Here is a 22,701-nt window from a genome sequence, read left to right on the forward strand (position 1 = left end):
CTCGAAGTCAATGCTGTCTTTGTCCAGGGCGGCCTCGTTGACCAGACACGCGCTGAACATCTGTTTGGTAGCGTACTGGCGCAGCTGTTCATAACGCGTCGTCGTTTGCTCTGAGTTCAAGCGGTTGAAAACACGTCCGAGGCGCCAGTCGGAGTCGTAGTCCTTGATCGGCGCCAACAACTGAGAGCTGTCTATGGGCCTGATATCGTCCGCGGAGACGTACTGACGCATTTGGGAGCGGGTGCATCACTCGCTCCTTTGTTGCGTGCATGGCCCAGAATTCTTCGTAGGGAATCACTTCTATGAGAGTAAACTCTGTGTCCTGTTGATGTTCCGAGCTTTTTTGAAGCTGTGCGCCGTACAAGTGATTTAAGAAGGCACTCTTGCCGGAGCTGGTACTGCCCAATAGCAACGTGACGAATTTCGGGAGCAGAAGTTTCAAAGACGTAAGTTTGAACTTTTGCATTATTTTTCTTATGTGCCAATAATCCTGTTCTGCGCCTACCTCGACTTGGTGCTTCGGCGCGTTTTCTGCGCAGACCCACTTTCTGCACTGCTTCTCTGCAGCGGTCAGCAGGTAGTTGTCGGCGAGCGGGGAGAGCAGACGGTGCAGAATGGAGTTTTCGACCGGCTGGTTAGAATCCGCGCGCAGAAACTCTAGAAGGCTGCTATCCAGCCGCGGGTTTCGCGCTACGGCCTTGATCCAGTGGTCGAGAGCATTACACCGCTCGTTAAGGAAGGATTCGTCAAACCTATTAACGATAGACTTCGGAGGAAGAGGAGGAATAGGGCAAATGTGTTGATAGGTCCGTACAAGATTTTCCCAGAAAAGATAAAAGTCTCTGTACCTCTTGACGCATCTGCCTAGAAGCTTCTTTCGTAAAAGATCGCAGGTGATGCAGATCTGATAGCTCAACAAATAAGAGGCGTGACTACCGTTGTGAATGGGATTTGTCACTTCGACGCGAATGGAGCCCTCGCCCTTGGCGACAGGACAATTGGCGAGGGCCAGTGAGTCGAACGCTGCGCGGTCGGTCTGAAACTGAGCGGGTCGTGGAGCGACATCCTTGGAGTCGCGGGTCGGCTTCAAGCAGACGGGGTTTAGAGCTGACATCCAGAGAAGACTAGTCAGAGCGCGAAGGAGAAGAGAGGAGGTCTCTTATACAAAACGAGTTCAACAGGCAATGCACAAAGACGCGGACAGGTTCGAAATACGAGCAAAAAGCTTTCTCGACATGTCGCAGTAATTGTCAATGGAGAACACAAGCGAGCTGATCCGTTACACGAAAAAAGTACAGTTTTTTTTTTCCGTCTTTACAGGGGTGTTGCATGCATTTCGTGGTCGATGTAAAAAAAAAAAGCGAGATTCTACCCTTCAATTCGTTGATTTAGTTTGCCAGTTCTCTCTGCTCATATAATGTCGAGCACTTCGCGGGGAAGCACGCCTGAGCCAGATGTTACGGTGCTTGAAAGACTGGTCGACAAGCAGTGCTTTTATCCAAAGGCGACGATTGACTTGGCGACTTCGAAGAAGAGAACGTCCGAAGCCCCGACTGAGGCGCTTTCATCAGTTCTGTCTCGGCTCGACGCTCAGCTTCTTAAGTCTGCCGAGGCCCTGAATTACCAGCTTCTTCCAGAATATGCCTGGAAAGAAAATGCGTGGCATTCGGTCTCAAACGCGCCGCGGTGTGTACCGCTGGCCTATGGCGACTTCGCGGCCATCTACGACGCCACAAAAATTCAGATCTACAACACCAACACGTGCGCCCGCGTATACGAGTATCAGTTCAAGGATGATGACAGTCAAGTATGTAAAAGCCGCAAAAAATCAGCTGTTACATTCTGTACCCAATATCTGGGCAATTGGTGTTTTTTTGTACACAATTTTATTGGACCGGAGTGCGCCCGTTGACTGACACGCCTTTTGCGCGCGCGACTCTTGCCATTTAGTGCATGCCCATTTTTGCGGTGGTCGAGTGTGAGATACCCGTGTTCGGCCGCTCGTTCGACGAAGAGAGAGGCGAAGACCCGTTTGACGGCATTGTCCACACACTGCTCGTGGCTACTGAAAAAAGTCAGTCGGTTGGCCGACTCTATGCGATCGATTACATACAGGCCAACATCTTGTTTCATTTCGACACGCCGTTTGTGCCGACCGAGCTGCTGCCGGCGTGGAACCGCGACTCATATCTTTCCCCCCTGCCGAGGCGCAAGAAGGACGTCGGACTCGGCGTTCTGGACAAGTTCTGCTGTCCCCTGATCATAGGCACCAAGGAGGGGAGGCTGATCGTGCTCGACCTCTACCCTATTTCCGCCGAGTCCCTACAGGAAATCAACGGAAGAAGATGCGAAGAAGTGCTCGATTCTTTGTTGGAGTTCGATCCACAGTATTGGCTCTCCAAGTACGAAAGCGCTGTCTGTCCGTTCTTTGACCTGTCTTACGGGTTCTCCGGAAGCGAGGCTCAAGAGAGGGGCCTTTTCGACTACTGCAGCCCAAAACCTGAAGGGGTCAGAAGGTCCCAAGATATCGTCCAATTGCCGCTGATCGGGGTGTCGATTTCGTCCCTTCACCTGATTGTCCCCAACTACCCGTCTTCGGACAAAGCCGCCGCGCGCCGGTCGACGATGGTGGCAGTGGGGTATAATTTTGGCGCCTTTCAACTCTGGTCACTCAATACCATGGGGCTGCTCTACAGCTCTCCATTTCCCGAGTTTAACTCGGCCGTGACGCATTTTTCCCACCGCTCAGATGACTCCGGCCTCCAAGAGCAGTCCCTGACTCTCTGGGTTGCGAGGGGAAGCATCGCCACCGCATATGCCAATCAAGCCAGCGAGCCGTCAATCTGCTCCTACCGGATCTCTCTGTTCGTCTCTGGCGACAACAACATATTCAAACAGGTCATCTTCATCAAGTGCGTCGAACGCCGTTGCTGTCATCTGTTGTCGCCCCCGCATAAAAACCATATCGGGCGATTCGTTCACCTTCAGCCATTTGCCTTCAATCGCCAGTCTGCGCAAGAAGAAGGCGTTTTGTTCTTCTGGGAGACGTTCGCCTCCTCTGAGTCGTCCATGCAGACCAGCGGCCCCTTTCTGGTCCAATACGCGCTCGCGCTCGAAAAACCGCGATGCGCGGCGCACTCGAACTCGGATTCTGCTTTGCACCCCATCAAGCTCTTGAACCAGTCTCATAGCTCCACGCCTCTCCTGGCCCTGGTCGTCGACCAAAGGACCTGCGTTCCTCAGTTGGAGGCCGAGTTCTTCGACATACTAGAGCCGCCATGGCTCCGATCCAGCTCTTCTGTGTTCCTCCGCAACATCTCTTTCGAAGTCGCCTGCATCAGCAGAGACGGGCTGACGCGCATAGAACTCATCAGTCCGCTCCACGCGTTGTTCAAACACATCTCCGACGGAGGACCGGACGTCTTCTCTCATTTAGACTCCGTCTTCGTCCTGCTCATCCCCCTCGGAATCAAACTTCCCCCTGTGCCACAAGAACCACAGCCCTCACAAGAACAAGGCATCCTCGACATCCTTCTCACCCTGTCTCTCTCCGGCAGGCTCGTGTCGGTCATTTCCGAATACGCTGTCCACGATCGATACCCTTCCGAGCCGAGCTCGGACGCTGCCTACCCCTCCGAGCGCCCCGCCGCCCAGTACGTCTTCCCGAACTCCGTTGTCGTCCTGAATTGGGCCTGGAGCACGTTCCTCCGCGCCAAGGCAAAAATAGACGGCATCCTCTCCGTCAACCTCCCTACAGAAGGAAAACCCGTCGCCACCACCACCAACCTCCTCCACCACGCCGTCCGTCTCTTCCGCGACATCCTGTCCATCTTCAAAGCCCTCACCACCGTGTACATCCACCAACGCAACAACACGCCAGAGGGACTCGAATCCCTTCACTCCAAACTCACCTCCATCCACCGCATGGTCGAATACACGCGACTCGGCACCTGGTTCTATGAACACCACTCGGTCACGAGCAAGTACAACTACTCCTCCCTCACCCACAAACTCTCCGTCAGAAGGAGCAACCTCGCCGACCAATACGTCTCGTCCAAACCCTCCCTCTCTATGCAAGCGCCCTATGAATCAAACGACTCGTTCCTCCAAGGCGTCGGAAAACACATGATCGATTACCTGATCGAATCGCTCGGACAACAACTCGAACCGCCCTCCCCCCCCCCCTCCAAGCCCTCCCCCTTCCTCTACCCCCCCCACCACCCCCCATTCCCTCCTGTACATCTGCAGAGAAGGCCAGTGCTCGTCCATATCTCTGTGGTACCACATCTGCTTCTACTTCTTGCTCGACCTGCTCGAATCCGCACCGACAAAGACCCAAAACGCCCTCTCCCTTCAGTTCTGCTCCACGTTCCAACTCTCTCAAGAGGAAGCGGACATGGTCCGCGGACTCTGGGCGCTCGACGCGTTCCAATACGCCCGCGCTGTCTCCTACCTCGCCGACCCCTCCGTCGTCCAGCTTCTCTCCCCCCAACTCGGACTCTGCGTTCTCCAACGCTTCTACTACGGCGACGCAGCCTCGGAAGCCCTCACCTTCATGCGCGTCTTCCACCCCCCGGAAGACCGACTAGACGCCTGCCCCCTCTCAATGCTGGTCCTTCTGGACAACCACCTGACTACCGAAGCCGTCTCCTTCCAACAGCGACTCTCCAGGCTGCCCTTCGACTTCTACAACTCCAGCTACTCCGACTTACTCTTTCGCTGCCTCTTCCAACACTGCGAACAGCACAAACGCCTCCAGTTCGTCTTCCAACTCGCGCTCAACGAATCAGAGATCGAATGTCTCAAGAAACACCTTTTGTCTCTTCCCGACTCGCTTAAGTCTCGCCACCTCCTATTCACCTATTACGTCCAAACCGGACAGTACGTGAACGCCATCCGGTATCACCAAACCATCTCCAACCTCCCCGTCCTCAACCAAGACGCCGTGAGGAGCTCGAACATGTGCTCCGCCCTCGCCAAAAACTGCCTCTTGCTTCTCCCGGAAATCGTCAGAGAGGACCTCCTGGGCTACCCCGACCAAGACGACCCCATCGGAGCACCGTCCGCTCGGATCGACGCCACCTCCGAAGACCGCTCTCCAGCCGAAACCCCCCTCGCGCCGAAAGATGCCCCGGAAAAGCGCTCCCTCCAAGACAGTCCAAAAAACGCCTCTCTTGTTCACTCCTGTTCGCCAAGTGACAATGAAGTCCCCCGTGAGCTCTCGAGACCCGGGCTTCATGAAACACCTGTCAGGCATCAAACCCCCCTTCCGCACGGGGCGAACCACCGACACGCCCCGCACCCTGCCCCTCGGACCACCCATGGCTCGAAAGTCCCTGCTTGTCGCCCCTCCAAGCCGCTTCTCTCCCGTCGCCCCCGCGGAAAAAAGAGGCGCATCAGACGTGAGCTCTTCTCTGATGGACCTCTCCCTCAATCTGGACTCCTCCCTTTTTCGTGAGCGCTGCAACCTAGGACTGGACGACGTCAGCAGAGAAGAAAGCGAAAAATCGGGCGAATCTCCCGACGACGCCCCTCAAGAACACTACAAAAACGACTCCTCTTCCGAAGAAGAAACGGACGATTTTCCCTCACTTCGCTCGACCGAACCAAAAACGCCTCACTCTTCTCGCCTACCTAAACACTCAACCTCGGAAGAGAGAACCGCGACCAGTTCAAGACGTCACTTTTCTTCAGAAGACGAGGACTCTGGTCGAAAACCAAAATCTCGTCGCCAGTCCTCCAGGTCCTCCACCAAGTCTAAACAAACCTCGCTAAAGAACGACAAAGCGACCAAACCGTCTCACTCAGACGAGACCTCCGGCGAAGACGACGCCTCCAAACTCGGCCTCGGGTACGAATCCGCCGACACCACCGTGTCCGAACCCCGTTCATCCAGAAACCAAAAAAGGCCCTCCGGTAACAGCTCCAATGCCAGCTCTCGCTCCGCAAGCTCAAGATCAACGTCCGGCAAACGCTCTTCCTCTCACAAGGCCAAAAACACCTCTCAGGAAGACCAACTCTCCTCCTCCGACCGCTCAAACCCCCACGAATCCACCCACTCCAAATCGTCCACAGGACATCCTATGGAACTTCGCAGTCGCAACACGCCCGCTCGCCCCAAAAAGAGGTAACACTCGCGCTTTCTCTCGTCTATCGCGCGCGTACGTGCATATCAGCACACTCGCGCAGCCCCCCTCTCCCCGCCCTCCGACCCTAGCTCGAAAGAGAGATGGCCCTCTCCTCGGTCGCACCGAAGGCGGCCGCCCCTCCCGGCGGGGGGCCCGCGCATTTTGCTGCGCGGCCACTATGCTTCGTCCTGCAGCAAAAAAAAAAAGCAAAAAAAAAAACGTCACCGCTCAATTGCGATTTGGTCGCGTCGTCCTAGCCATGCCCTCTTCGAACGGAGGATCCAACTTCGGCCTCTCTATTTGCAGCGACGGCGAGGACCCGGTCAACACGGACGCCGTCAGCGAAATCATCGAAAAAGAGATTCAACTGCGTCAATATGGAAACGCTGGCAAGGCCAAGCTGTCGGCCGCGCAGAGCGAGGTCTTTGCGGCCTGGGAAGAAGACCGAGCATCTTACGGATTCGTCGTCAACTCTCTCAATTACGCCGACGAGCTTTCAAACAAAATGGTACGATACGTGTCAACTTCGCTGTCGGACACCCCTTCTGATCTCTAGATGCGCCTCTATTGACAAAGCGCAGCTCGACACGCTGAGCAACTTTGAGGACAGGGTCGATAAGCTGTTGGTAAAAACCGGCCAACTCCAAATGCAGACAGAGACGTGGAAACGAGTGCACACAAGTACGCGCGCGTTGTACCATTTTTTTTTTTTAAAAAGAGAGCGTCTCTGACGAATCGCGAAAAGACATCACCGACAGCCTGTCCAGAATCGACGACACGCTGTCTAAATTCGACGCCATTGAGGAATTGAAGTATTGTTTGATGATGCAAATCGCGTCTCCAGCGACGGAGGAAGCCTCGGAAAAACCCTGGGACGCGGCTTCGGTGGAGGGCGTGCAGGTCGAGGAGCCGGAGGCGAAGCTCCTAGATGTGTCGAGTTTAGGGATCACGCCCAAACGCAAGGAGAAGGCGGACAGGTCAGGCGACGCCGGCCAAGTGACGCTCGACACATATTTGGGCAACTTGGAATCTATTCAAAAAATCAGGGTCTATATATCGGAGCACAGCAGCTACATGAACGCCAGCGACGCACTCAATGAGATAGCCAAGTTGAGGGTTGCGGGAATGACCAAGGTTTACTTACACTATTCCCAGCAGTTGGCCTACCAAACGTCGTCGCCTATTCAGATCTTATGTGAATTGATCGAGGACACGTCTTCGGGTCAGGGTCCAATTATGTCCAACGTTTTATTCATTCGCCGAAACGTCGACTTGTTGGAAGGGAAGAGTTTGGATCCTTACATTGAGAACGAGAACAACGTGGTGAAGTTGGTTTCAGACGAAGCGAAAGCTAACCTTCAGAAGGTTGTTCTGTTTTTGCAGCAGAATCGTCAATCGAGCGCTGGAGGGACCCAATTTCCTTACTTGGAGCTGTACCACAGCAAGAGATCCTCTTTTTTGTCCCAGACGATACAGGGGACGTTTTCTTTGGAAATGGTGCTCAAGGGAGGAGAAGACATGATTGTGAGCCGCCACAAGCGCGGGATTGTAGGCACATATTTGAAACCTGTGAGGGGGTTGGTGATAAGAGATCAGAACGGAAGTGCCGGCGCACGTGAGAGAGGGTCTTACACGAGCTTGTCGGCGGCGGTTTATCGGAAGGGGAGTCACATTTTTTTGCAGTTCATGAGGTGTTTGTTGGTTTTATTGAAGTCAGAAAGGGCATTGGCGGAATACGTGATTCAACACAGGCCTTTTTCGAGTTTTTCGAAGGTGTCGGAAGACGCGTTGTCGAAGTTCAGCGAGACAGGAGATCAGTTGCTCCAAGAGCAAAAGAAGAATCCGAACAGGATTTACGGGATTTCCGTTTTGCTAGACAGCTATGGATTGTTGAAGAAGCTGATTCCCGGATATAGGACGGTGTTAAAGCCTCCAGATGCGCAACACGAATCGACGCCGATTACTAGTTTTTATTCGAAGTTAGAGTCTGCGTGTCAACAGTTATTTGAGCAAGTTTTGGGTGATGTGAGATCGGATAGTGCCAAGTTGCTGCCATCGGATGGCAACGTGCACGAGCTCAGTAGCATGACGATCAGCTTTTTGGTCCACCTGTTTGAGTATCGAGATGTGGTCATTCAGCTGTTACCTCCGGCTCAGTCGAGTGGCGCGAGTCCTCTGGGGGAGTACATCGTCTCGGTGATCGCTGCCCTGAAGGAGAATTTGATTCAAAAGACGAAGAAGGGTGGGAAGAAGCAGGGGGGGGCATTTTACAGCTTGCAGACGTCTTCTGGCACGACGGCATTATCGAACATTTTTTTGTTAAACAACTATCATTTTATTTGCAAGAACGTTCAGAACTCGGCGCTGTGCGACGAAATTGGGAAGGAGGTTTGCGCGGAATACTTCGAATGGATGAACGAACAGCAAGAACTTTACAGACAGTCTTGGAACAGCATTTTGGGACACATATCGTGGGATTTGCCCAAAGATCGATCAGGCAGCAAGAAGGGTGGAGGGAGCAAGGTGAAGGCAAGCATCAAGTCAAAACTGAAGTCTTTCAATTCCGAGATTACCGAGAGCTACATCCAACAGAAACAGTATTTGATTCCGGATGCAGAGTTGCTGAAGATGATGCACGAGATGCTTGTGAAGTTGGTTGTGCCAAAGTATCGGAACTTTTTGGAGAATCTTTCCAGGGTTGAATTTACCAAGAACCGGTCCAAGTACATCAAGTTGGATGCACCAACTCTAGAGAAGATGTTAAATCGATTCTTTAAGGGGTCTTTGAAGGAGGGAGGCAGCTTGGAAGAGATCGTAGAATCTCTGAGGGATCAGGCTGATAAGGCTGAGTAAGCGTTTTTTTTTTTTTTATGTTTTCAGTTTTCTTGTTCGGCGAGTTATGGCGGACTCTGAACCGAATGGACCGTTCGAAGAGCGCTCGAACCCTTCCGTGAATGAGGAGCGACCGAGCGATGGCTTGCTGTCGATCAGCGATTTTTCGAAGTTGCCGACTTGGAACCGAAGAGTACGAAGGATACAGTAGATAGTGTGTGGAGTTCGAGGTCTGAATCTTTGGTCTATGCAGGAAGTGTCCGACGCGCTCTCTAAATGGCAAGAGCGACATGGGCTGAATAAGGGGGCCGCGCAGGAAGTGTACGAGGAATGCTTTTTAGAATGGAAGAATCTATTGGTGTACGTAAGGGGAGGAACATTGGGTTTTTGAATCGAGTGGCACTGACGTGGATTGTGTAGGCGAGGTATGCATTTGGCATTTTATGGCCTTGGTTCGAAGAAGGAATTGATTGAGAAGTTTTATTTTCGATCTCTGAAATCTCAGTCTCCTGCGATCATTTTGAACGGATATTATCCGAGCATATCGATTAGAGAAGTTTCGAGCGCGCTTTGCAATTTGGTTGGAGAAAAAGAGATAAGTTGCATGGCGTTTGGCCCCTCGAACACTGAATTGATTGCAGAATGCGTCCGTCGTTTAAAGAGGCCAGTTTACATTCTTATTCACAATGCCGAAGAGTTGAACAAGAACAGTCCGGGAGTCTGGGAGGTCTTGACTAATCAGATGTTTCGCGGCTCCAAAGGAAAGATTCGCACAATCATTTCTATCGACAGTCAATATGCGCCCGCCGTTATTCACCCTTCTCTCCCTTTCATGTGGATAGAAGTCCATACCTACTTGCCCTACCGTTTGGAACTGGCTTACGTTGAGTCAAGTTCTAAGAGTCGCGACGAGGATGCCATGCTTTCTGCCGCTCTTGTGACACTCAGCGCACTATCGAAGGCGTCCAGACTGATGTTTTGCCTGTTCGCCCACGCTTTGTTGACTCGGGGCGTAAGTTCTGGTATATCTGCTAATGCTCTCTATGAGCAGTGCTTCAATTGTTTCATCTATCAAACCGACCGTCGTGGATTCGGCATACAAGTCAACCAGTACGTGCAGTACGGCATGATGGACCTGAACTCTGAAACAGGCGTCATCAAGACCAAGCTGTCGGAAAGGTCCCTGCGAGAAATACTGAAGGCACATAAAGATTGTTGGGTGGGCTTTGTCGACGAATTAAGCTGAAAATCTCGTACAAAAAAAAATCTCACCTAACAGAGACTATATGTATATATATATATATATGTTGAATGTTCAGGGCCATTTTTTTTGACGCCCTTTCCTCGCCTGGTGTTCTAGATATCGTGTGCGCTTACTCCTCCAAGAGTCTTTTTGCGCATTCTTCCAGCATTTTCACCTTTTCGTCTCGGAGTATGCTGGCGTTCATCAGCAACACCTCATTGTTTGCGGTCAACAGCTCGAGCGCGAGTTGGCTCATTGTCTCGGCCGTTTCATTGATGTCGCCTGCCATCTCTTCGATTGCCGACGCCAAGAGTCCGGTTTGTCTGACGAACTGTTCCTGGATGTCGTCTGCTGATTCCTCGTGGTCTAAATCCATGATCATTGACTCGGCCACAGCTGTGGCATTTTGAGCGCTCGTGCCCGTCTTCGCGGCCGGACTCACTCCAGGTCCGAATCGTCCAGACGGTGAGTCCGGTCGCTCCGGCGAGGGCTTCTCGTACGCCGCCAGATTCGACACGGATTTATTTATCAAGTTCGAGAGAGGAAACTGAATTCTTGGCGAAATCTCGAACCCAATTTTGGTTTTTTTAGCTTGGCTTGATCCGAAGATCGTCTCGTCTCTTGATCTCTTGGCAGGGTCTTTGTTTTCGGACACGGCGGCGCGAAAGTCTCTCGTCGGTTGGCAGGAATCGGCGGTGCTTGCTCTCAACAGAGTGACGCTGTTCGAGTTTGGTACAACATCGTTGACAGGTGTCAAGCCGGTTGGCATGGGCTGGCGCGTAGCTGTCTCTTTTGTGGGTATTGCGCCGAACTTAGGATTCATTGTCAACTTTGGGATGACCAGGTGGAACAGGGGTGTTTGGACATGCTTAGACGAGTTGAAAAGGGATTCGTTTTTTTGACAGGTGTCATTGTTCGTTTGGCGTCCTTTTATAAAGTCTTGAACAGACGGGCCTTTTTGTAGTTGGCTCAGGCGCGTTTCAGCTGGATCGTTGTGTTTTTGCGCGTAGCAGGGGGAGATTTGAGCGCCGAGTTCAGCTGATTCAATTTGAGCGGAGAACTCGGCAGATAGGCGGTCATCCTTCGAATCGACATTTTGGGCGGCGTTCATGGCGTAGCAATCGCGACTTTGGGATGGTTCTTGCTCATAAGGCCAGAGAGGGGACTGTTTAGTAGAAGTGGTTTTTTTTTTTTTGCTTCAAAGATGGAGTTGAAAGTTTATTTTTTTTCTCACGTTGCAGAGAATCGAGACACGTGCCTGAGTTCGAACAGCCGCGCTATCGTTGATTCTACGAGCCCGATGGTTCCAGAATGCGCAGAATCAGAGGTTAGCGAATCGTGCGTCACAGGGGTGGTGGCATATCTCGCGATGAAATATATTACGTATATACATGTATTTACGTGCGGTTTTAATTCAACGTTTGTGGTGTCATTCTGTACACACAACGTGCACTTGTGTGTGGATGGAGGTTAGAGACATACGGACGCTCATCAACGACTATTTTGTGTATTTTGGGCTGAAGAATGTCTTGGACAGTTTTTGTAGAGAATTGCGGTACTCAGGTACGCGGAGAGGGAGGAGAGTGCGGGGCGATGCGAGTCGCTGACCTCTGTGTTATTGAAAAAAGGTGCTGAGAACCAGGAGTACATGGTGGAGGAGCGGTCGAGGATTTTGGACGCGGTCGTGAGAGGCGACATCAGCGGCGCCATTTCGATGCTGGATGAGGTTGATCCTTCGGTTACGAGGGATAGGGAGGTGGGGTATTGCCTGTACAAGCAGGCGCTGTTGGAGATCATCAGAGGGAGGAGGGAGACGGGTGAGATACTGAGGTTTGCAAGGGAGAAGGTGGCTCCCTTGGCGAAGACGGAAGTACGTATGAAGGGGGGGGAGGGGGAGATTCGTTGAAGCGAGGATGAAGGGACTGAAGCGCAGAAGGAGGAGTACAGGGAGTTGGAGAGGATCATGACGTTGTTGCTGTACGAGGATTACAGCGAGTCTACGGAGGCGAGTTTGCTGGACGAGGAGCGAAGAGAGAAGACGGCTCAGGTTGTAAATAATGCCTTACTGAGAAGGTTGAAGAAAAGAGACCGTACGTGATTTTGCGCGTATTTTTATGTATACAAAATATTTTTCCGCGTATGACTGAGATAGGAAGCAGAGGCACTCTTGGTGACGTTGATGAAGATGTTGCTGTGGGCACAGAACGAGATGGTGGAGAATGGATCGAGAGTGCCAGGTGGAGAAATGCTCGCGGAGTCACTCTCAGAGAGTCACAGAAGGAGGTGAGGGGGAGAGCATCTCTTACGAGGTGTTCATGACGGCAGGTCTGGTAAGGGGGGGGATGAAGTAGGAAGGGGTGACAAAGAGAGGTCGTCTTTGGACAAGCCGAGCTGACAGAAGTCCATGTCCAGTTCGTCGGACAGACTTTGCGCAAGGCACGGATAGTCGACTGAAGTGGCGAGTGGTTCACCAGAGGTCCATGTGTTGTCTTGGGCGAGAATTTCTTCGAGTTCTTCGCGCGTACATTCTACGTATACAGAAGATTGGCCGATGAGTTCGAGAATTCGGCTGTCTTCCAATGGTTCCGTTGGGACCGCGAGAGACTGGGTTTCGTCGACATCGGTGGCAATTGGAAGTTCACGAGGAAAGTGTCCGCATTGGTTTCTCGGCGTGTAATTGTCATAAATTTCCCAACAGCTCGGTTTTTGCTTGACGTCCTGGTCTTTAGTGAACATTGCCTGACAGGCCTTTCTCAACAGTTCGGCGGACCCGAATATTGCCATGTCGACGACCAGGTATCTGAACGTGTTCTCCGAGGTCTTCGCCAAGAAGACCAGTAGTCGGACCGTTTGCTTCTTGAGTTGTTTCTGACTGAGTGCGAACACGGTTGGGCCGGAAAACGTGTCCAGCCTGTTTCCGAGCACTTTGTACAGTGCCGCGTTGCAGGAGCGCCTGAAGGGGCGGCCGAAGCGCCTCAGCAACGCGCCAACCAGACGGGGGCCTTTTGTGCATACACGTACATTTTGTGCGTCAGTTACGCGTTGCGTGCACACACGCACACACACGTGAGTGAATCGCTATCCCCGTCGTCTACCGGGGCGCACACACACGTACACACATATACACGCACAAGGAAGGTGATACGTTACCGACGGCGGCGGCGGCAGCGGCGGTCGCGAACCTGACGCCCATGGTCTTAAGCGCGTTCCAGAGGAAGTAGCTGACCCACAAGTGCATGGTTGTTGGCGTGTCGAGTGAACGTTGCGGGGGGGAATTCTGCTGAATTCTTGGTCATGCGCACAGAGTGGTGAGGCAGAAAAAAAAAGTGCCAATGAGGGGTGAAAAAAAAAAAGAAGAGAAAAAAAAAAAGAAGCGTTTACGCAAAAAAAAATTATTTTTCGTTAGTGCGCAGGCTGAGACAGGGAGTAGAGAGCGCGGAGTTAAGAATGCAGTTGTCACTTTTTCGCCATGTAGGTGCGAGGTCGCGCGCCGCGATGGGTGGGGGCGCGATGCACTGGGGAGAAAGTTTTTTTTTTTGATGGTTTTTCTTACACGAACTCGTGCACGTGCACCGATCGCCCGTGAGATGCGAAGGCTTCGAGATGCGTGAGGGGAGCTAGGGCTTACTCGAGTGGTATGGAGGGGTGCGGGCGGGTTTGTGGGTGGAGAGGTGGTTGATTATTGACGGGTTTTCTCGAAGGGGGGGAGGGAGAGGTGAGGGACGTGGTGGTGATAGGTGGTGGTCCTGGTGGATACGTGGCGGCGATCAAGGCGGCTCAGTTGGGAATGAGCGTTACGTGTATTGAGAAGAGGGGGACGTTGGGTGGGACGTGTTTGAACGTTGGGTGCATTCCGTCCAAGTCGTTGTTGCAAAGTTCGCACATGTACGAGCACATGAAGCATTACGCGGCGTCTAGGGGGGTGATATGCGACAACCCGAGGTTTGACTTGAAGGCGATGATGAAGACGAAGGAGGATGGCGTGAGGACGTTGTGCGGAGGGGTGGAACAGTTGTTCGCCAAGAACAAGGTGAGATACGTGAAGGGGAGGGGGAGGTTTAGGTCGCCCACGGAGGTGGAGGTGTTGGGTGAGGGGGAAGTGGTGAAGGAGGTGGTGAGGGGGAGGAACGTGATCATTGCGTCGGGTTCGGAGCCGACGCCGTTGAAGGGGGTTGAAGTGAATGAGAGGAACATCGTGACGTCGACTGGCGCGTTGAGTTTGGAGAAGGTGCCGAGGAGGATGGTGGTGATAGGGGGTGGAGTGATAGGGCTCGAGTTGGGGTCGGTGTGGTCGAGGCTTGGAGCGGAGGTGACGGTGGTGGAGTACGCGGAGGTCATATGCGCGAACGCGGATTTGGAGATGTCGAAGCAGTTCAAGACGATTTTAGAGAAGCAGAATTTGAGGTTCAAGATGAGGATGGCGGTGCAGAGGGCGGTGAGTCAGGAGGACGGAACGGTGAGGGTTGAATTGAGCGAGGTGAAGTCAGAGAGGAAGGAGACTGTGGAGGCGGACGTAGTGCTGGTTGCGGTTGGGAGGAGGCCATACACGACGGGGTTGGGTACAGAAAATATTCAATTGAAGATGAAAGATTTGATGATTGAGACGGATGAACACTTCCGAACGAATGTACCGAACGTTTATGCGATAGGAGACGTCATTAAGGGGCCGATGTTGGCGCACAAAGCCGAGGAGGAGGGGATAGCGGTGGTGGAATACTTGCACTCAGGCGTGGGTCACGTCAACTACGACGCGATTCCGTCTGTTGTCTACACGAGTCCTGAGCTCGCGTGGGTAGGACAGACTGAGGGGCAGCTTAGTGCGAAGGGTATCAAGTACAAGGTTGGGAAGTTTCAGCTGAAGGCGAACTCTCGCGCGCGCACCAACGGGCTTACGGACGGGTTTGTCAAGTTCTTGGCCGATGCGGAGACAGACCGACTGTTGGGCGTGCACATGTTGGGCGAGTGTGCGGGAGAGCTGATAGCGGGTCCCGTGTTCGCGATGGAGTACGGTGCATCGAGCGAGGACGTGGCGAGGACGTGCCACGCGCATCCGACGATATCTGAAGCGATTAAGGAAGCGGCGATGGCTACCTGCAGCAAGCCGATTCATCAATAGTCAGCGACAAGGGGAGCATGTTGTACGCCGTGGGAGAAAAAAAAAAGAAAAAAAAAAAAAGAGGTGGTTTGGTTCAGTTAGTTATTTGCAAAGGAGGGGAGGAGAGAGATGCAGCGGTGCGACGCGAGCGGCAAGAGAGACGTCGAGAGAAAGGTGGAGGGTTTTTTGAAGGTGGGGGTTGGCGACGAGTCGCTGGCGGAGTCGCTTGGTCGGCTGTAGGTTTTTTTTTTTTTTAGAATTTTTGTTGTACCGCATTTTGTGATTGACAGGTCTGGAGGGAACAGATCGGCGTTTTGCGGAAGGAACACGCTCCGAGAGAGGTGGGGACTGCGGGAGGCGCTGGAGGAGCGGTCTTTGGGGCGCGCGGAGGCGTTGTTGGAGGCGCTGGAGCGCGTTGAGTTGGGGTTCGACTGCGCGGAGTCGGCGGTTGGCGCGATGCTGGGGGTACGAAGGGCGGAGGAGGGGGGGCGGTGTGAGGAAGAGAGGTTGGAGTGGATGGCTTTGGCGCTCGAGAGGGAGAGTCGGGAGGCGGCGCGAGCGGAGGTTTGCGAGTATTTCGAGAGGAGGAGTCGGTGTCCGCCGAGGGGTGTAGAGTGGTTTGAGGATGAGTTTTACGGGCATTTGGGTGGGTTGGAGGAGTTGGAGGGGGCGTTGGGGGAGTTGGGGGTGGGAGACTGGAGGTTGGCGGAGGATGTGAGGGGGTATTTGGAGGGGATGTATGAGGAGTTGGGGGCGAGGGTGGAAGAGGAGTGTGGGGAGCAGTTGGGGGCGTTGGAGGTACAGGAGGTGAGTGCGAGGTTGGTGAGGGGGTTGGGGGCGTTGAGGGGGGAGTTATTGGCGGAGAAGTTGGTTTGGATAGCGAGGTTGAGAGAGAGAGCGGTTGGAGGGGGGTTCGAGGCGGCGTTGAGGAAGGGCGGGCCGTTCGGGACCCCGAGGCCCATAGATGCGAGAGAGGGAGAACCGGAGAGGTACCTGGGGGATATGGGGGCTTGGATTCACCAGGTGTTGGTTGGAGAGAGGGAGTTGTTTGAAGGAAATTTTTTGATGGGTTCCGCTAGGATATTTGAGCTAGTGAAGAGGGAGGTAGAGCTATTGGGAGTCGAGGTGGTTGCGGGCTATCTGGAAGGGCGCGGCATGTTGACATGCTTGCTGAACGTGGCATTTCGCGGTGTGGCAGTTCTGTTTGAAGAGCGAGTGGAGAGGGTGTTGGTGAAAGAGGGCGACGACGTTTTGCCGCGTCGATTGGCGAACGTCTTGCGGTTTTACGGAGACAGGTTCGAGCGCTTGCTAGGGGTGCCGAACGTGGTGTCTCGTTTGTTCAGGAGGTGCGAGGAGCGGGCCAACGGGGAGTTCATGCGAAGGATTGAGCTGAGGATGAGGGCCCTGCAAGGCAAGTTGGTTTATCCGCCGCTGGATTTTTCTGCGCCGAAGGAATTTTTGTCTGAAGTGGACTTTTTGCGTCAAATCACGGGCGCGTTCGAATCATCGATGGCCGCCGATGTCGCAGGCGGGGATTCAACCTCTCGCATCCTCAGCATGATTGTAGACCCCCTCGTCAAGCGTTGCGAAGACGGCGCAAACGAACAACTTCAAAAGGCGTCGCGCACACTAGATCCGTCTCACCACCGTACATCGGTAATCGAGCACACATTCTATGTATGCAGGCTCCTCCATATCGTCGCTGACTCCCTGCGTTCTTACTGTCCGCCCGGACTCTATCAAGAAATAGACCGCAGAATAAACCAACTCGCGGCCGAACACGCCAACTCTGCTCTCGAGCGCTCCGGACTCTCTCTCAAGCTGGACGCCGCGCGCGGCGCCAAACCTTGCGAACTCTCCTCTCTCCCCGGCATGGACCCTTGCTCTCTGTTCCGAACCGTCCGCACGTTCGAATCTCACCTCCTAGGCATCAAAGCGCTCGTCGCGAAGCAACTCGCCCCCCGCCTCACCGACCCTCTCCTCTCCAAGTTCTATTCTCGCCTGGCCTCCTCCACCTCTCAACTGGCCTGCGACGCCTACTCCGAACTCCGCCAGGCCGTCCTCGACCCTCTCAGCGGCTACGACAGGCCGGAATGCATCCTCCAACGCACCCCAGCGCAACTCGAGTCGCTGCTGACTTGACCCCTAGGTCCGCCGAGAGTTTCTTGCTACAATTTATTACACAATTATTTTTTTTTTTGTTTTGTCATTGATATCAAAAACACTTTTTTTAATTTCTTGCAAAACAACTCTCGCAGCTGTCGCTTTTTTTTTTGATGTCTCTCTGAGCACACCAGCCATGAATTCTAAGCAACTAGAGCTCGCCAAAAACCTGAGGACGTGGGCCGTCGACACCATGCACTACCAAACCCTGAGAGAACATCCGGAGGACCCCATCCCCGGCATTCAGGACTTCCAGAACCTCTGTCGAGGCAGCACAATGGACATCTGGGAATTCATCATTCGCCATGTCGCACCTGAAAGGTAAGCTAGGCAGCGGCCAGACGTCTCCAGTCCGTCAAAAAAAATTTTTTTCAAAGCCCCTCGGCTCAACGTTTTTTGCTTTCGTCTTCAAAGTTACGTCAAGGCAGAGAAGAGGCGGCTGAGCGCGGCCGAAAGGAAAGAGAGGGCCCGAAGCGAGCAGGCTGAGCTTTCGAGACTCTCCGACCGCAGCCGGTTCCTCGAGCTCGAACTCGATTCGCGTCGTCGCGAGGCGGAGCAGGCCAGGAGCCGACTCTCGGGACTCTATCGCGAGCTGGCCGAGGCGGAAAGGCAGAACGAAACGGTCAAGCAAGGCGTGGAGGAGCAGTGGACCAAGTCAGTTATATTGGATGGATTCTACGGGAAATTTCGGCGAAAACTCGCGGTTTTTTCGGAGTATCGACACGAGTTGGAGGTTCACGTGAGTCGCTTTCGGCGAGGGTTGGCGGAGGGGGTGTGTTTTGCGGAGAGGTTGGGCGAGGGTGTCGCGCTGGCGAGGGGGGTGTTGGAGGAGGAGGAGGGGTACATTGTGGCGGGGTCGTTGAGTGTGGGCGTGGAGGGGTTGGTGGGCGAGTTTGAGAGGGCGCCGGTCGAGTGGAGGGCTAGTTTGGTTAGGTTGGTGGAGGATGAGGTGTTAGGGTTGGAGAGCAAGAGGGTGTCGTTGTGCGAGCGAGTGGCAGAGAAGGGGACGAGGTTTCCGTTGGAGATTGAGGAGTCGTTATTGAGGTTTGAGGAGAGTCACGTTGGGTCTTTTATAGAGGGTCAGAGAGCTGAGAACGAGTACGAGGCCGTTAGGAGGAGGGTTGAGCAGGTGTTGGAGATGAGGGGTGCGAGTCGAGGTTTACATGAGGAGGGGTTGGGCGAGATGTTTGGAGATGGTCAGATGAATTTGGTGAGTCGATTGCAGGAGTTGGAGCGCGAGTTGGAAGCAGAACAGGCGGAGGCGGAGGTCTCGAAGAAGGCGATTCTTTGTTTGATAGATCAGAAATCGAGGTTGGAGAGAGAGGCGAGTGCGTTGAAGAGAGAGAAGCAGCGATTGAGACAGCTTCGCGCGGAGAATCAGGCGTGTTGGTCGCGCATTGTCAGGCGGGTAATACAGAGAATGGGCTTTCCGACTGAGTTTGAGAGTCGAGCGAGAAGTGTCAGAAATTTTTGCAGGAATCATTTGACAGGTTTTTGGTACGAATGTGACATGGGAGAGGCCGAGAGGTCCGTGAGGGCAGAGCTGGAGTTGTTTAAAGAGCTGAGACTCTGGCCCGAGTCGAGCGACATGGACGACATTTTGGTGCGGGTGCTGGAGGAATTGGAGCTGCCGCCGTGCAAAGGACCGGGAGGCGTGGTGGACAAGGTAGCGGAGGTGCTGTGCGAGTTGGCGAGGGCAGAGACGGAGGCAAAATTGAATCGCTGCGAAGGCGAAGAATACGTCCAAGGCGTGGAGGATCGCCCAACTGACGGCAGGGATGAGGACGCTTCGTGTTCTGCTTTGTGCGCCAAATTGGAAGAGAACATCGACGCAGCCCGCAACAGAGAAGAAATATGCACTCTCGTCAAAGAAGCGTGCGACGCGCTCTGGTCGCAGAGAGCGCAGGACTTCGCACCGTGGGTGAGAGTCGACGGAAAAACGCTGGAAGAATGGAAGGCAGATTTGTGTGCATATGGTCGCGGCGGCTAGTCAATAAAAAATTTTTGGTACAACACTTGAAAAAAAGTGTGCGAATTGACTGCGCAAACACGGAGCGACCCTTTGCGCAAGTGCGGCGAATTAGCAGCAACAAAAAACTCCTGGTACAACGTTTGATTTAGTGTACGATAACCAGACTATGCAAACACGGGGCGACCCTTTGCACAAGCGCGGCGGATAGTCAATAAAAAAAAATTTTTTGGTACAACACTTGAAAAAAAGTGTGCGAATTGACTGCGCAAACACGGAGCGACCCTTTGCGCAAGCGCGGCGAATTAACAGCAACAAAAAATTCCTGGTACAACGTTTAATTTAGTGTACGACGAGCTAATTGTGCAAAAATGAGGTGACCCTTTACGCAGAGCCGCCTGATCCGTAGCTGCGCCCAAACATCAGGATTTGCAATTGATCGTATCCTGAAAGTGCGCCTGCGCCAGCGATTGCACGTAGGATGTTAGCAGCTGCGCCGCGGAAGAAGGTGCGCCAGCCTTCCTTTTTGGCAATTTGTACGAACGCGTCTAATGAGGACGAATACTTGACGAGCTGTCCAGACGTCATCATCATTCGTCTGCGGACCGTGTCAATTGGATAGGACGCTAGTCCGGCAGTCGTCGTGACGCACCACGCGAGCATAAAGTTGGAAGTGAAGGAATCCCTGTAATTGCCCGGGAGAAGGGGCTTCACGGAGTCGTACAAACCAAAATATAAGCCTCTATAAACCACAATGCCGACGCAAGAGATGACGAACCCACGATAGAGACCCATAACACCGTCCGACGCCAACGTCTTGACATACACATCAACCAATCCGTTGAATTGACGTTCTCCACCTTTCTTTGCACTCTTGTTGTCATTAGCCAGACGAGTACGTGCATAATCCAAAGAGTACACCACTGTCAATGATGCTGCTCCTGCCATTCCTCCAGACGCCACGTTTCCAAAAAACGCGAGCGCATAGCCGTCTTTCTCTTTCTTGTATCCAAACATGCTCTTAAAGTAATCCTTGAAGGCAAAATTCAGGGCCTGGGTGGGAAAATAACGAAGCACGTTCGCCAAGTTCCCCCTCCATAATGCCAAGACGCCCTCCTCAACAGTCACCCTCTTAAAACAATCTCCAATTCCCTTGTACGGGCGATCGAGGGATCCATTCTTGATCATTTCCTCCTTTTTTTTTTGAAAAAAAAATTAATATTTTTTTTTTGCGTCCGGCGCGACAATCCAAGAGCCCCTCCCCTCCCCCGCAACAGGGCCTGGACCTCGCAGCCTCTGAAATTCTACCCCCGAATCTCCTCAAATCGCGGGCGATAGATGAAAAAATCGAGCCGTGCGACTAAGCCTATACACCCTGTCCGCTTCGGAAACTACGCACTTGGTTCTGAAGATTTAACTTCACACGCTCAATCGGAGCAGCAACTGTCTACGGTCGAAAGTCAGAAAGTAATAATCACGTTAGAATCAGCGCTTTGGTGGACCCTCGCAAGCTTTGATCGGAGATAATTGCATCTCTATCTACCTTTGATATAGCCGCGCTTACACCACCCAGAATGAAATTGGTGAAGAAGTCTACCGCAGACTCGGTTTTTTTGGCATTTTTGGCAGGCTTAGCTTCTTGGGACGACATGTTGATCCTAGGCGTTAATGAAATCTTCCGCACTTTTGCTAGCCTAAATTTTTTTTATTTTTTTTTTTTATTTTCAATGGCTCAGCTCAGAACTGACAAGTTAAACCATTTCCCATTTCGAGAACCATGGTACGAATGGGCGCAGAACCTCATTTCTGATCCTTTTCAGCACGCGCCATCTTGTTTCGCCCCCGTCTCTAATGCCTTCTCCGACTCGTAGTAACTGACGAAAATCTGATAGGGTAATTCAAGTGTCAAGGGCATCAAGATGATCGAGTCTGTACGTATCGAGCGAATAAATGCAGATTCTGGGCAATTCGCGTAGTCTGAAAGCAATTCCCTTCTATCTGGTCTCGAATTAATTTTTTTTTTTTCAACATTTGTCCTCGTTGGTCAGATCTATCCCTCCGAGGATGGGAGCAGCGTGTTCGATAAGATGCCTAAACTCAAGGCAAAATTGGACAGGGAATACGCGAAGGGGACAATCAAGTTCACGGAGACAGAAGAAGAGCCTATTGATGGAGACTTGGACGCAGTCATAGATAGCGCCATAAAAGAAGTCTGGTGTACATACGACCCAAAAGGAACAGGCCTTATGGACAAGAAGGCCGCAGAAAAGTTCTTCAAGGTAGAGTAAGAAATCTAAATTTTATTTTTTCTTTTTTGAATTAACCTTTTTTTCGCAGGATGCATTGCAAGTTTATGCAATTCGCCAGGGCGGAAAAACCGAAAAGGATGCGATTCCAAAAGGAGTCAATTCTAGCGATGCTATGAAACAGAGCATTGCGATTGTATGTACCATATGCGGATTTTGAGGCGCGACACGTTGAATTAATGGATAACTGACTCAATACCCCTTTTAAAAAAGCTGAACAAGAAGGGAACTGGACGCACCAGTCAGCAAGAGTTCGAAGACTTCGTTCGAACTTATGACATCGAAGAAGCACTAGGCCACTTTCTAGGAAAGACCGATGGAGTTGTGATTGATTTTACAAAGGCCGTTTTCATTGATGTTTCTCAATTCCATACGAAACAAGCAGACATCAAACCAGTTTATCGAGATTATCCAGACGACTAACTCTCTCCCCTGTTAATAAAAAACTTTTGTTCCGTTGTTTTTTTTAGCGCGGACATTTTTCAGAATTCGGCATTATTTTCTCTCACTTCGAAGCCGGAGTTGTCCGAGAAATGGTAGGAGTCTTCTTACTTGCGCGACCGCCGAAACATGAATAATAACGCTTTTCGAAGTCATCAAGGCAGCTGAAAAAACCTGAGGCGAGGAAGACCATTCAAGAGCAGTTGAAGGCCATCAAACACGTCTACCAAGTACGCACATATGAGTGACTAGCTTTTTCCGGTGAGCACACAACACTGATCAGTTGTAGACATCTGATTTGCTGCAAGATTTAAGCTCTCTGAGAAAATATGAGTGCGACGGGTATGTAAAAATTTTGGGTTTAGAGAAATAATTTTTTTTAACAATTTTTTTTAGCACAAGTATCGAATTGGAGATATTACCGATCAAGGATGTACCAAAAGACGTTTTAAGATGGATGTTTCGACTACTCAAAGCGAATATGCAGTGTTATTACCAGATGACATGGGGGTGGAGCGATTCCA

The 22,701-nt window shown here is 52.3% G+C and overlaps 8 protein-coding genes across 11 annotated transcripts; 6 read left to right on the forward strand and 2 right to left on the reverse strand.

Annotated features, from left to right (window-relative positions):
* Positions 1-6,364: 6,364 nt before the first annotated feature.
* Positions 6,365-11,186, forward strand: LOC126316445 (exocyst complex component 7-like). Of its 2 annotated transcripts, XM_049992736.1 has the most exons (5): positions 6,365-6,636; positions 6,710-6,809; positions 6,874-9,153; positions 9,214-9,320; positions 9,381-11,186. In XM_049992736.1, exons 1-3 carry the CDS (start codon positions 6,388-6,390, stop codon positions 8,979-8,981), a joined length of 2,457 nt encoding a protein of 818 aa, XP_049848693.1. In that variant the 5' UTR covers positions 6,365-6,387; the 3' UTR covers positions 8,982-9,153; positions 9,214-9,320; positions 9,381-11,186. The 2 variants fall into 2 exon arrangements, with proteins under 2 accessions (XP_049848693.1, XP_049848694.1); XM_049992737.1 differs by having other exon boundaries at positions 6,874-9,320.
* A 245-nt stretch (positions 11,187-11,431) lies between these two features.
* On the forward strand, positions 11,432-12,490 carry LOC126316447 (glucose-induced degradation protein 8 homolog). Of its 3 annotated transcripts, none has more exons than XM_049992739.1 (5): positions 11,432-11,541; positions 11,678-11,766; positions 11,832-12,073; positions 12,137-12,293; positions 12,363-12,490. In XM_049992739.1, the coding sequence occupies exons 1-5, from the start codon at positions 11,504-11,506 to the stop codon at positions 12,488-12,490; spliced, it is 654 nt and encodes a 217-aa protein (XP_049848696.1). In that variant the 5' UTR covers positions 11,432-11,503. The 3 variants fall into 3 exon arrangements, with proteins under 3 accessions (XP_049848696.1, XP_049848697.1, XP_049848698.1); XM_049992740.1 differs by having other exon boundaries at positions 12,140-12,293; XM_049992741.1 differs by having other exon boundaries at positions 12,143-12,293.
* LOC126316446 (uncharacterized) lies at positions 12,299-13,441 on the reverse strand. The gene is made up of 2 exons (XM_049992738.1): positions 13,354-13,441; positions 12,299-13,205 (listed from the first exon to the last, which is right to left on the reverse strand). Exons 1-2 carry the CDS (start codon positions 13,439-13,441, stop codon positions 12,517-12,519), a joined length of 777 nt encoding a protein of 258 aa, XP_049848695.1. The 3' UTR covers positions 12,299-12,516.
* A 174-nt stretch (positions 13,442-13,615) lies between these two features.
* LOC126316432 (dihydrolipoyl dehydrogenase, mitochondrial-like) lies at positions 13,616-15,379 on the forward strand. Its single transcript, XM_049992719.1, has 3 exons — positions 13,616-13,674; positions 13,799-13,838; positions 13,905-15,379. Exons 1-3 carry the CDS (start codon positions 13,651-13,653, stop codon positions 15,317-15,319), a joined length of 1,479 nt encoding a protein of 492 aa, XP_049848676.1. The 5' UTR covers positions 13,616-13,650; the 3' UTR covers positions 15,320-15,379.
* A 48-nt stretch (positions 15,380-15,427) lies between these two features.
* On the forward strand, positions 15,428-17,440 carry LOC126316425 (conserved oligomeric Golgi complex subunit 6-like). The gene is made up of 2 exons (XM_049992713.1): positions 15,428-15,534; positions 15,589-17,440. Exons 1-2 carry the CDS (start codon positions 15,428-15,430, stop codon positions 17,438-17,440), a joined length of 1,959 nt encoding a protein of 652 aa, XP_049848670.1.
* Positions 17,441-17,536: 96 nt separating this feature from the next.
* Positions 17,537-19,681, forward strand: LOC126316451 (uncharacterized). The gene is made up of 2 exons (XM_049992743.1): positions 17,537-17,782; positions 17,876-19,681. The coding sequence occupies exons 1-2, from the start codon at positions 17,598-17,600 to the stop codon at positions 19,449-19,451; spliced, it is 1,761 nt and encodes a 586-aa protein (XP_049848700.1). The 5' UTR covers positions 17,537-17,597; the 3' UTR covers positions 19,452-19,681.
* Positions 19,682-19,735: 54 nt separating this feature from the next.
* Positions 19,736-21,094, reverse strand: LOC126316452 (uncharacterized). The gene is made up of 3 exons (XM_049992744.1): positions 20,974-21,094; positions 20,830-20,877; positions 19,736-20,624 (listed from the first exon to the last, which is right to left on the reverse strand). The coding sequence occupies exons 1-3, from the start codon at positions 21,079-21,081 to the stop codon at positions 19,815-19,817; spliced, it is 966 nt and encodes a 321-aa protein (XP_049848701.1). The 5' UTR covers positions 21,082-21,094; the 3' UTR covers positions 19,736-19,814.
* Positions 21,095-21,195: 101 nt separating this feature from the next.
* LOC126316455 (uncharacterized) lies at positions 21,196-22,634 on the forward strand. The gene is made up of 7 exons (XM_049992747.1): positions 21,196-21,210; positions 21,323-21,361; positions 21,479-21,709; positions 21,768-21,872; positions 21,950-22,407; positions 22,467-22,519; positions 22,574-22,634. The coding sequence occupies exons 1-5, from the start codon at positions 21,208-21,210 to the stop codon at positions 22,157-22,159; spliced, it is 588 nt and encodes a 195-aa protein (XP_049848704.1). The 5' UTR covers positions 21,196-21,207; the 3' UTR covers positions 22,160-22,407; positions 22,467-22,519; positions 22,574-22,634.
* The last annotated feature ends 67 nt before the right edge of the window (positions 22,635-22,701 follow it).

This window comes from Schistocerca gregaria, unplaced genomic scaffold (assembly GCF_023897955.1).
Source record: "Schistocerca gregaria isolate iqSchGreg1 unplaced genomic scaffold, iqSchGreg1.2 ptg000584l, whole genome shotgun sequence".
In the NCBI taxonomy this organism is placed as follows: domain Eukaryota; kingdom Metazoa; phylum Arthropoda; class Insecta; order Orthoptera; family Acrididae; genus Schistocerca; species Schistocerca gregaria.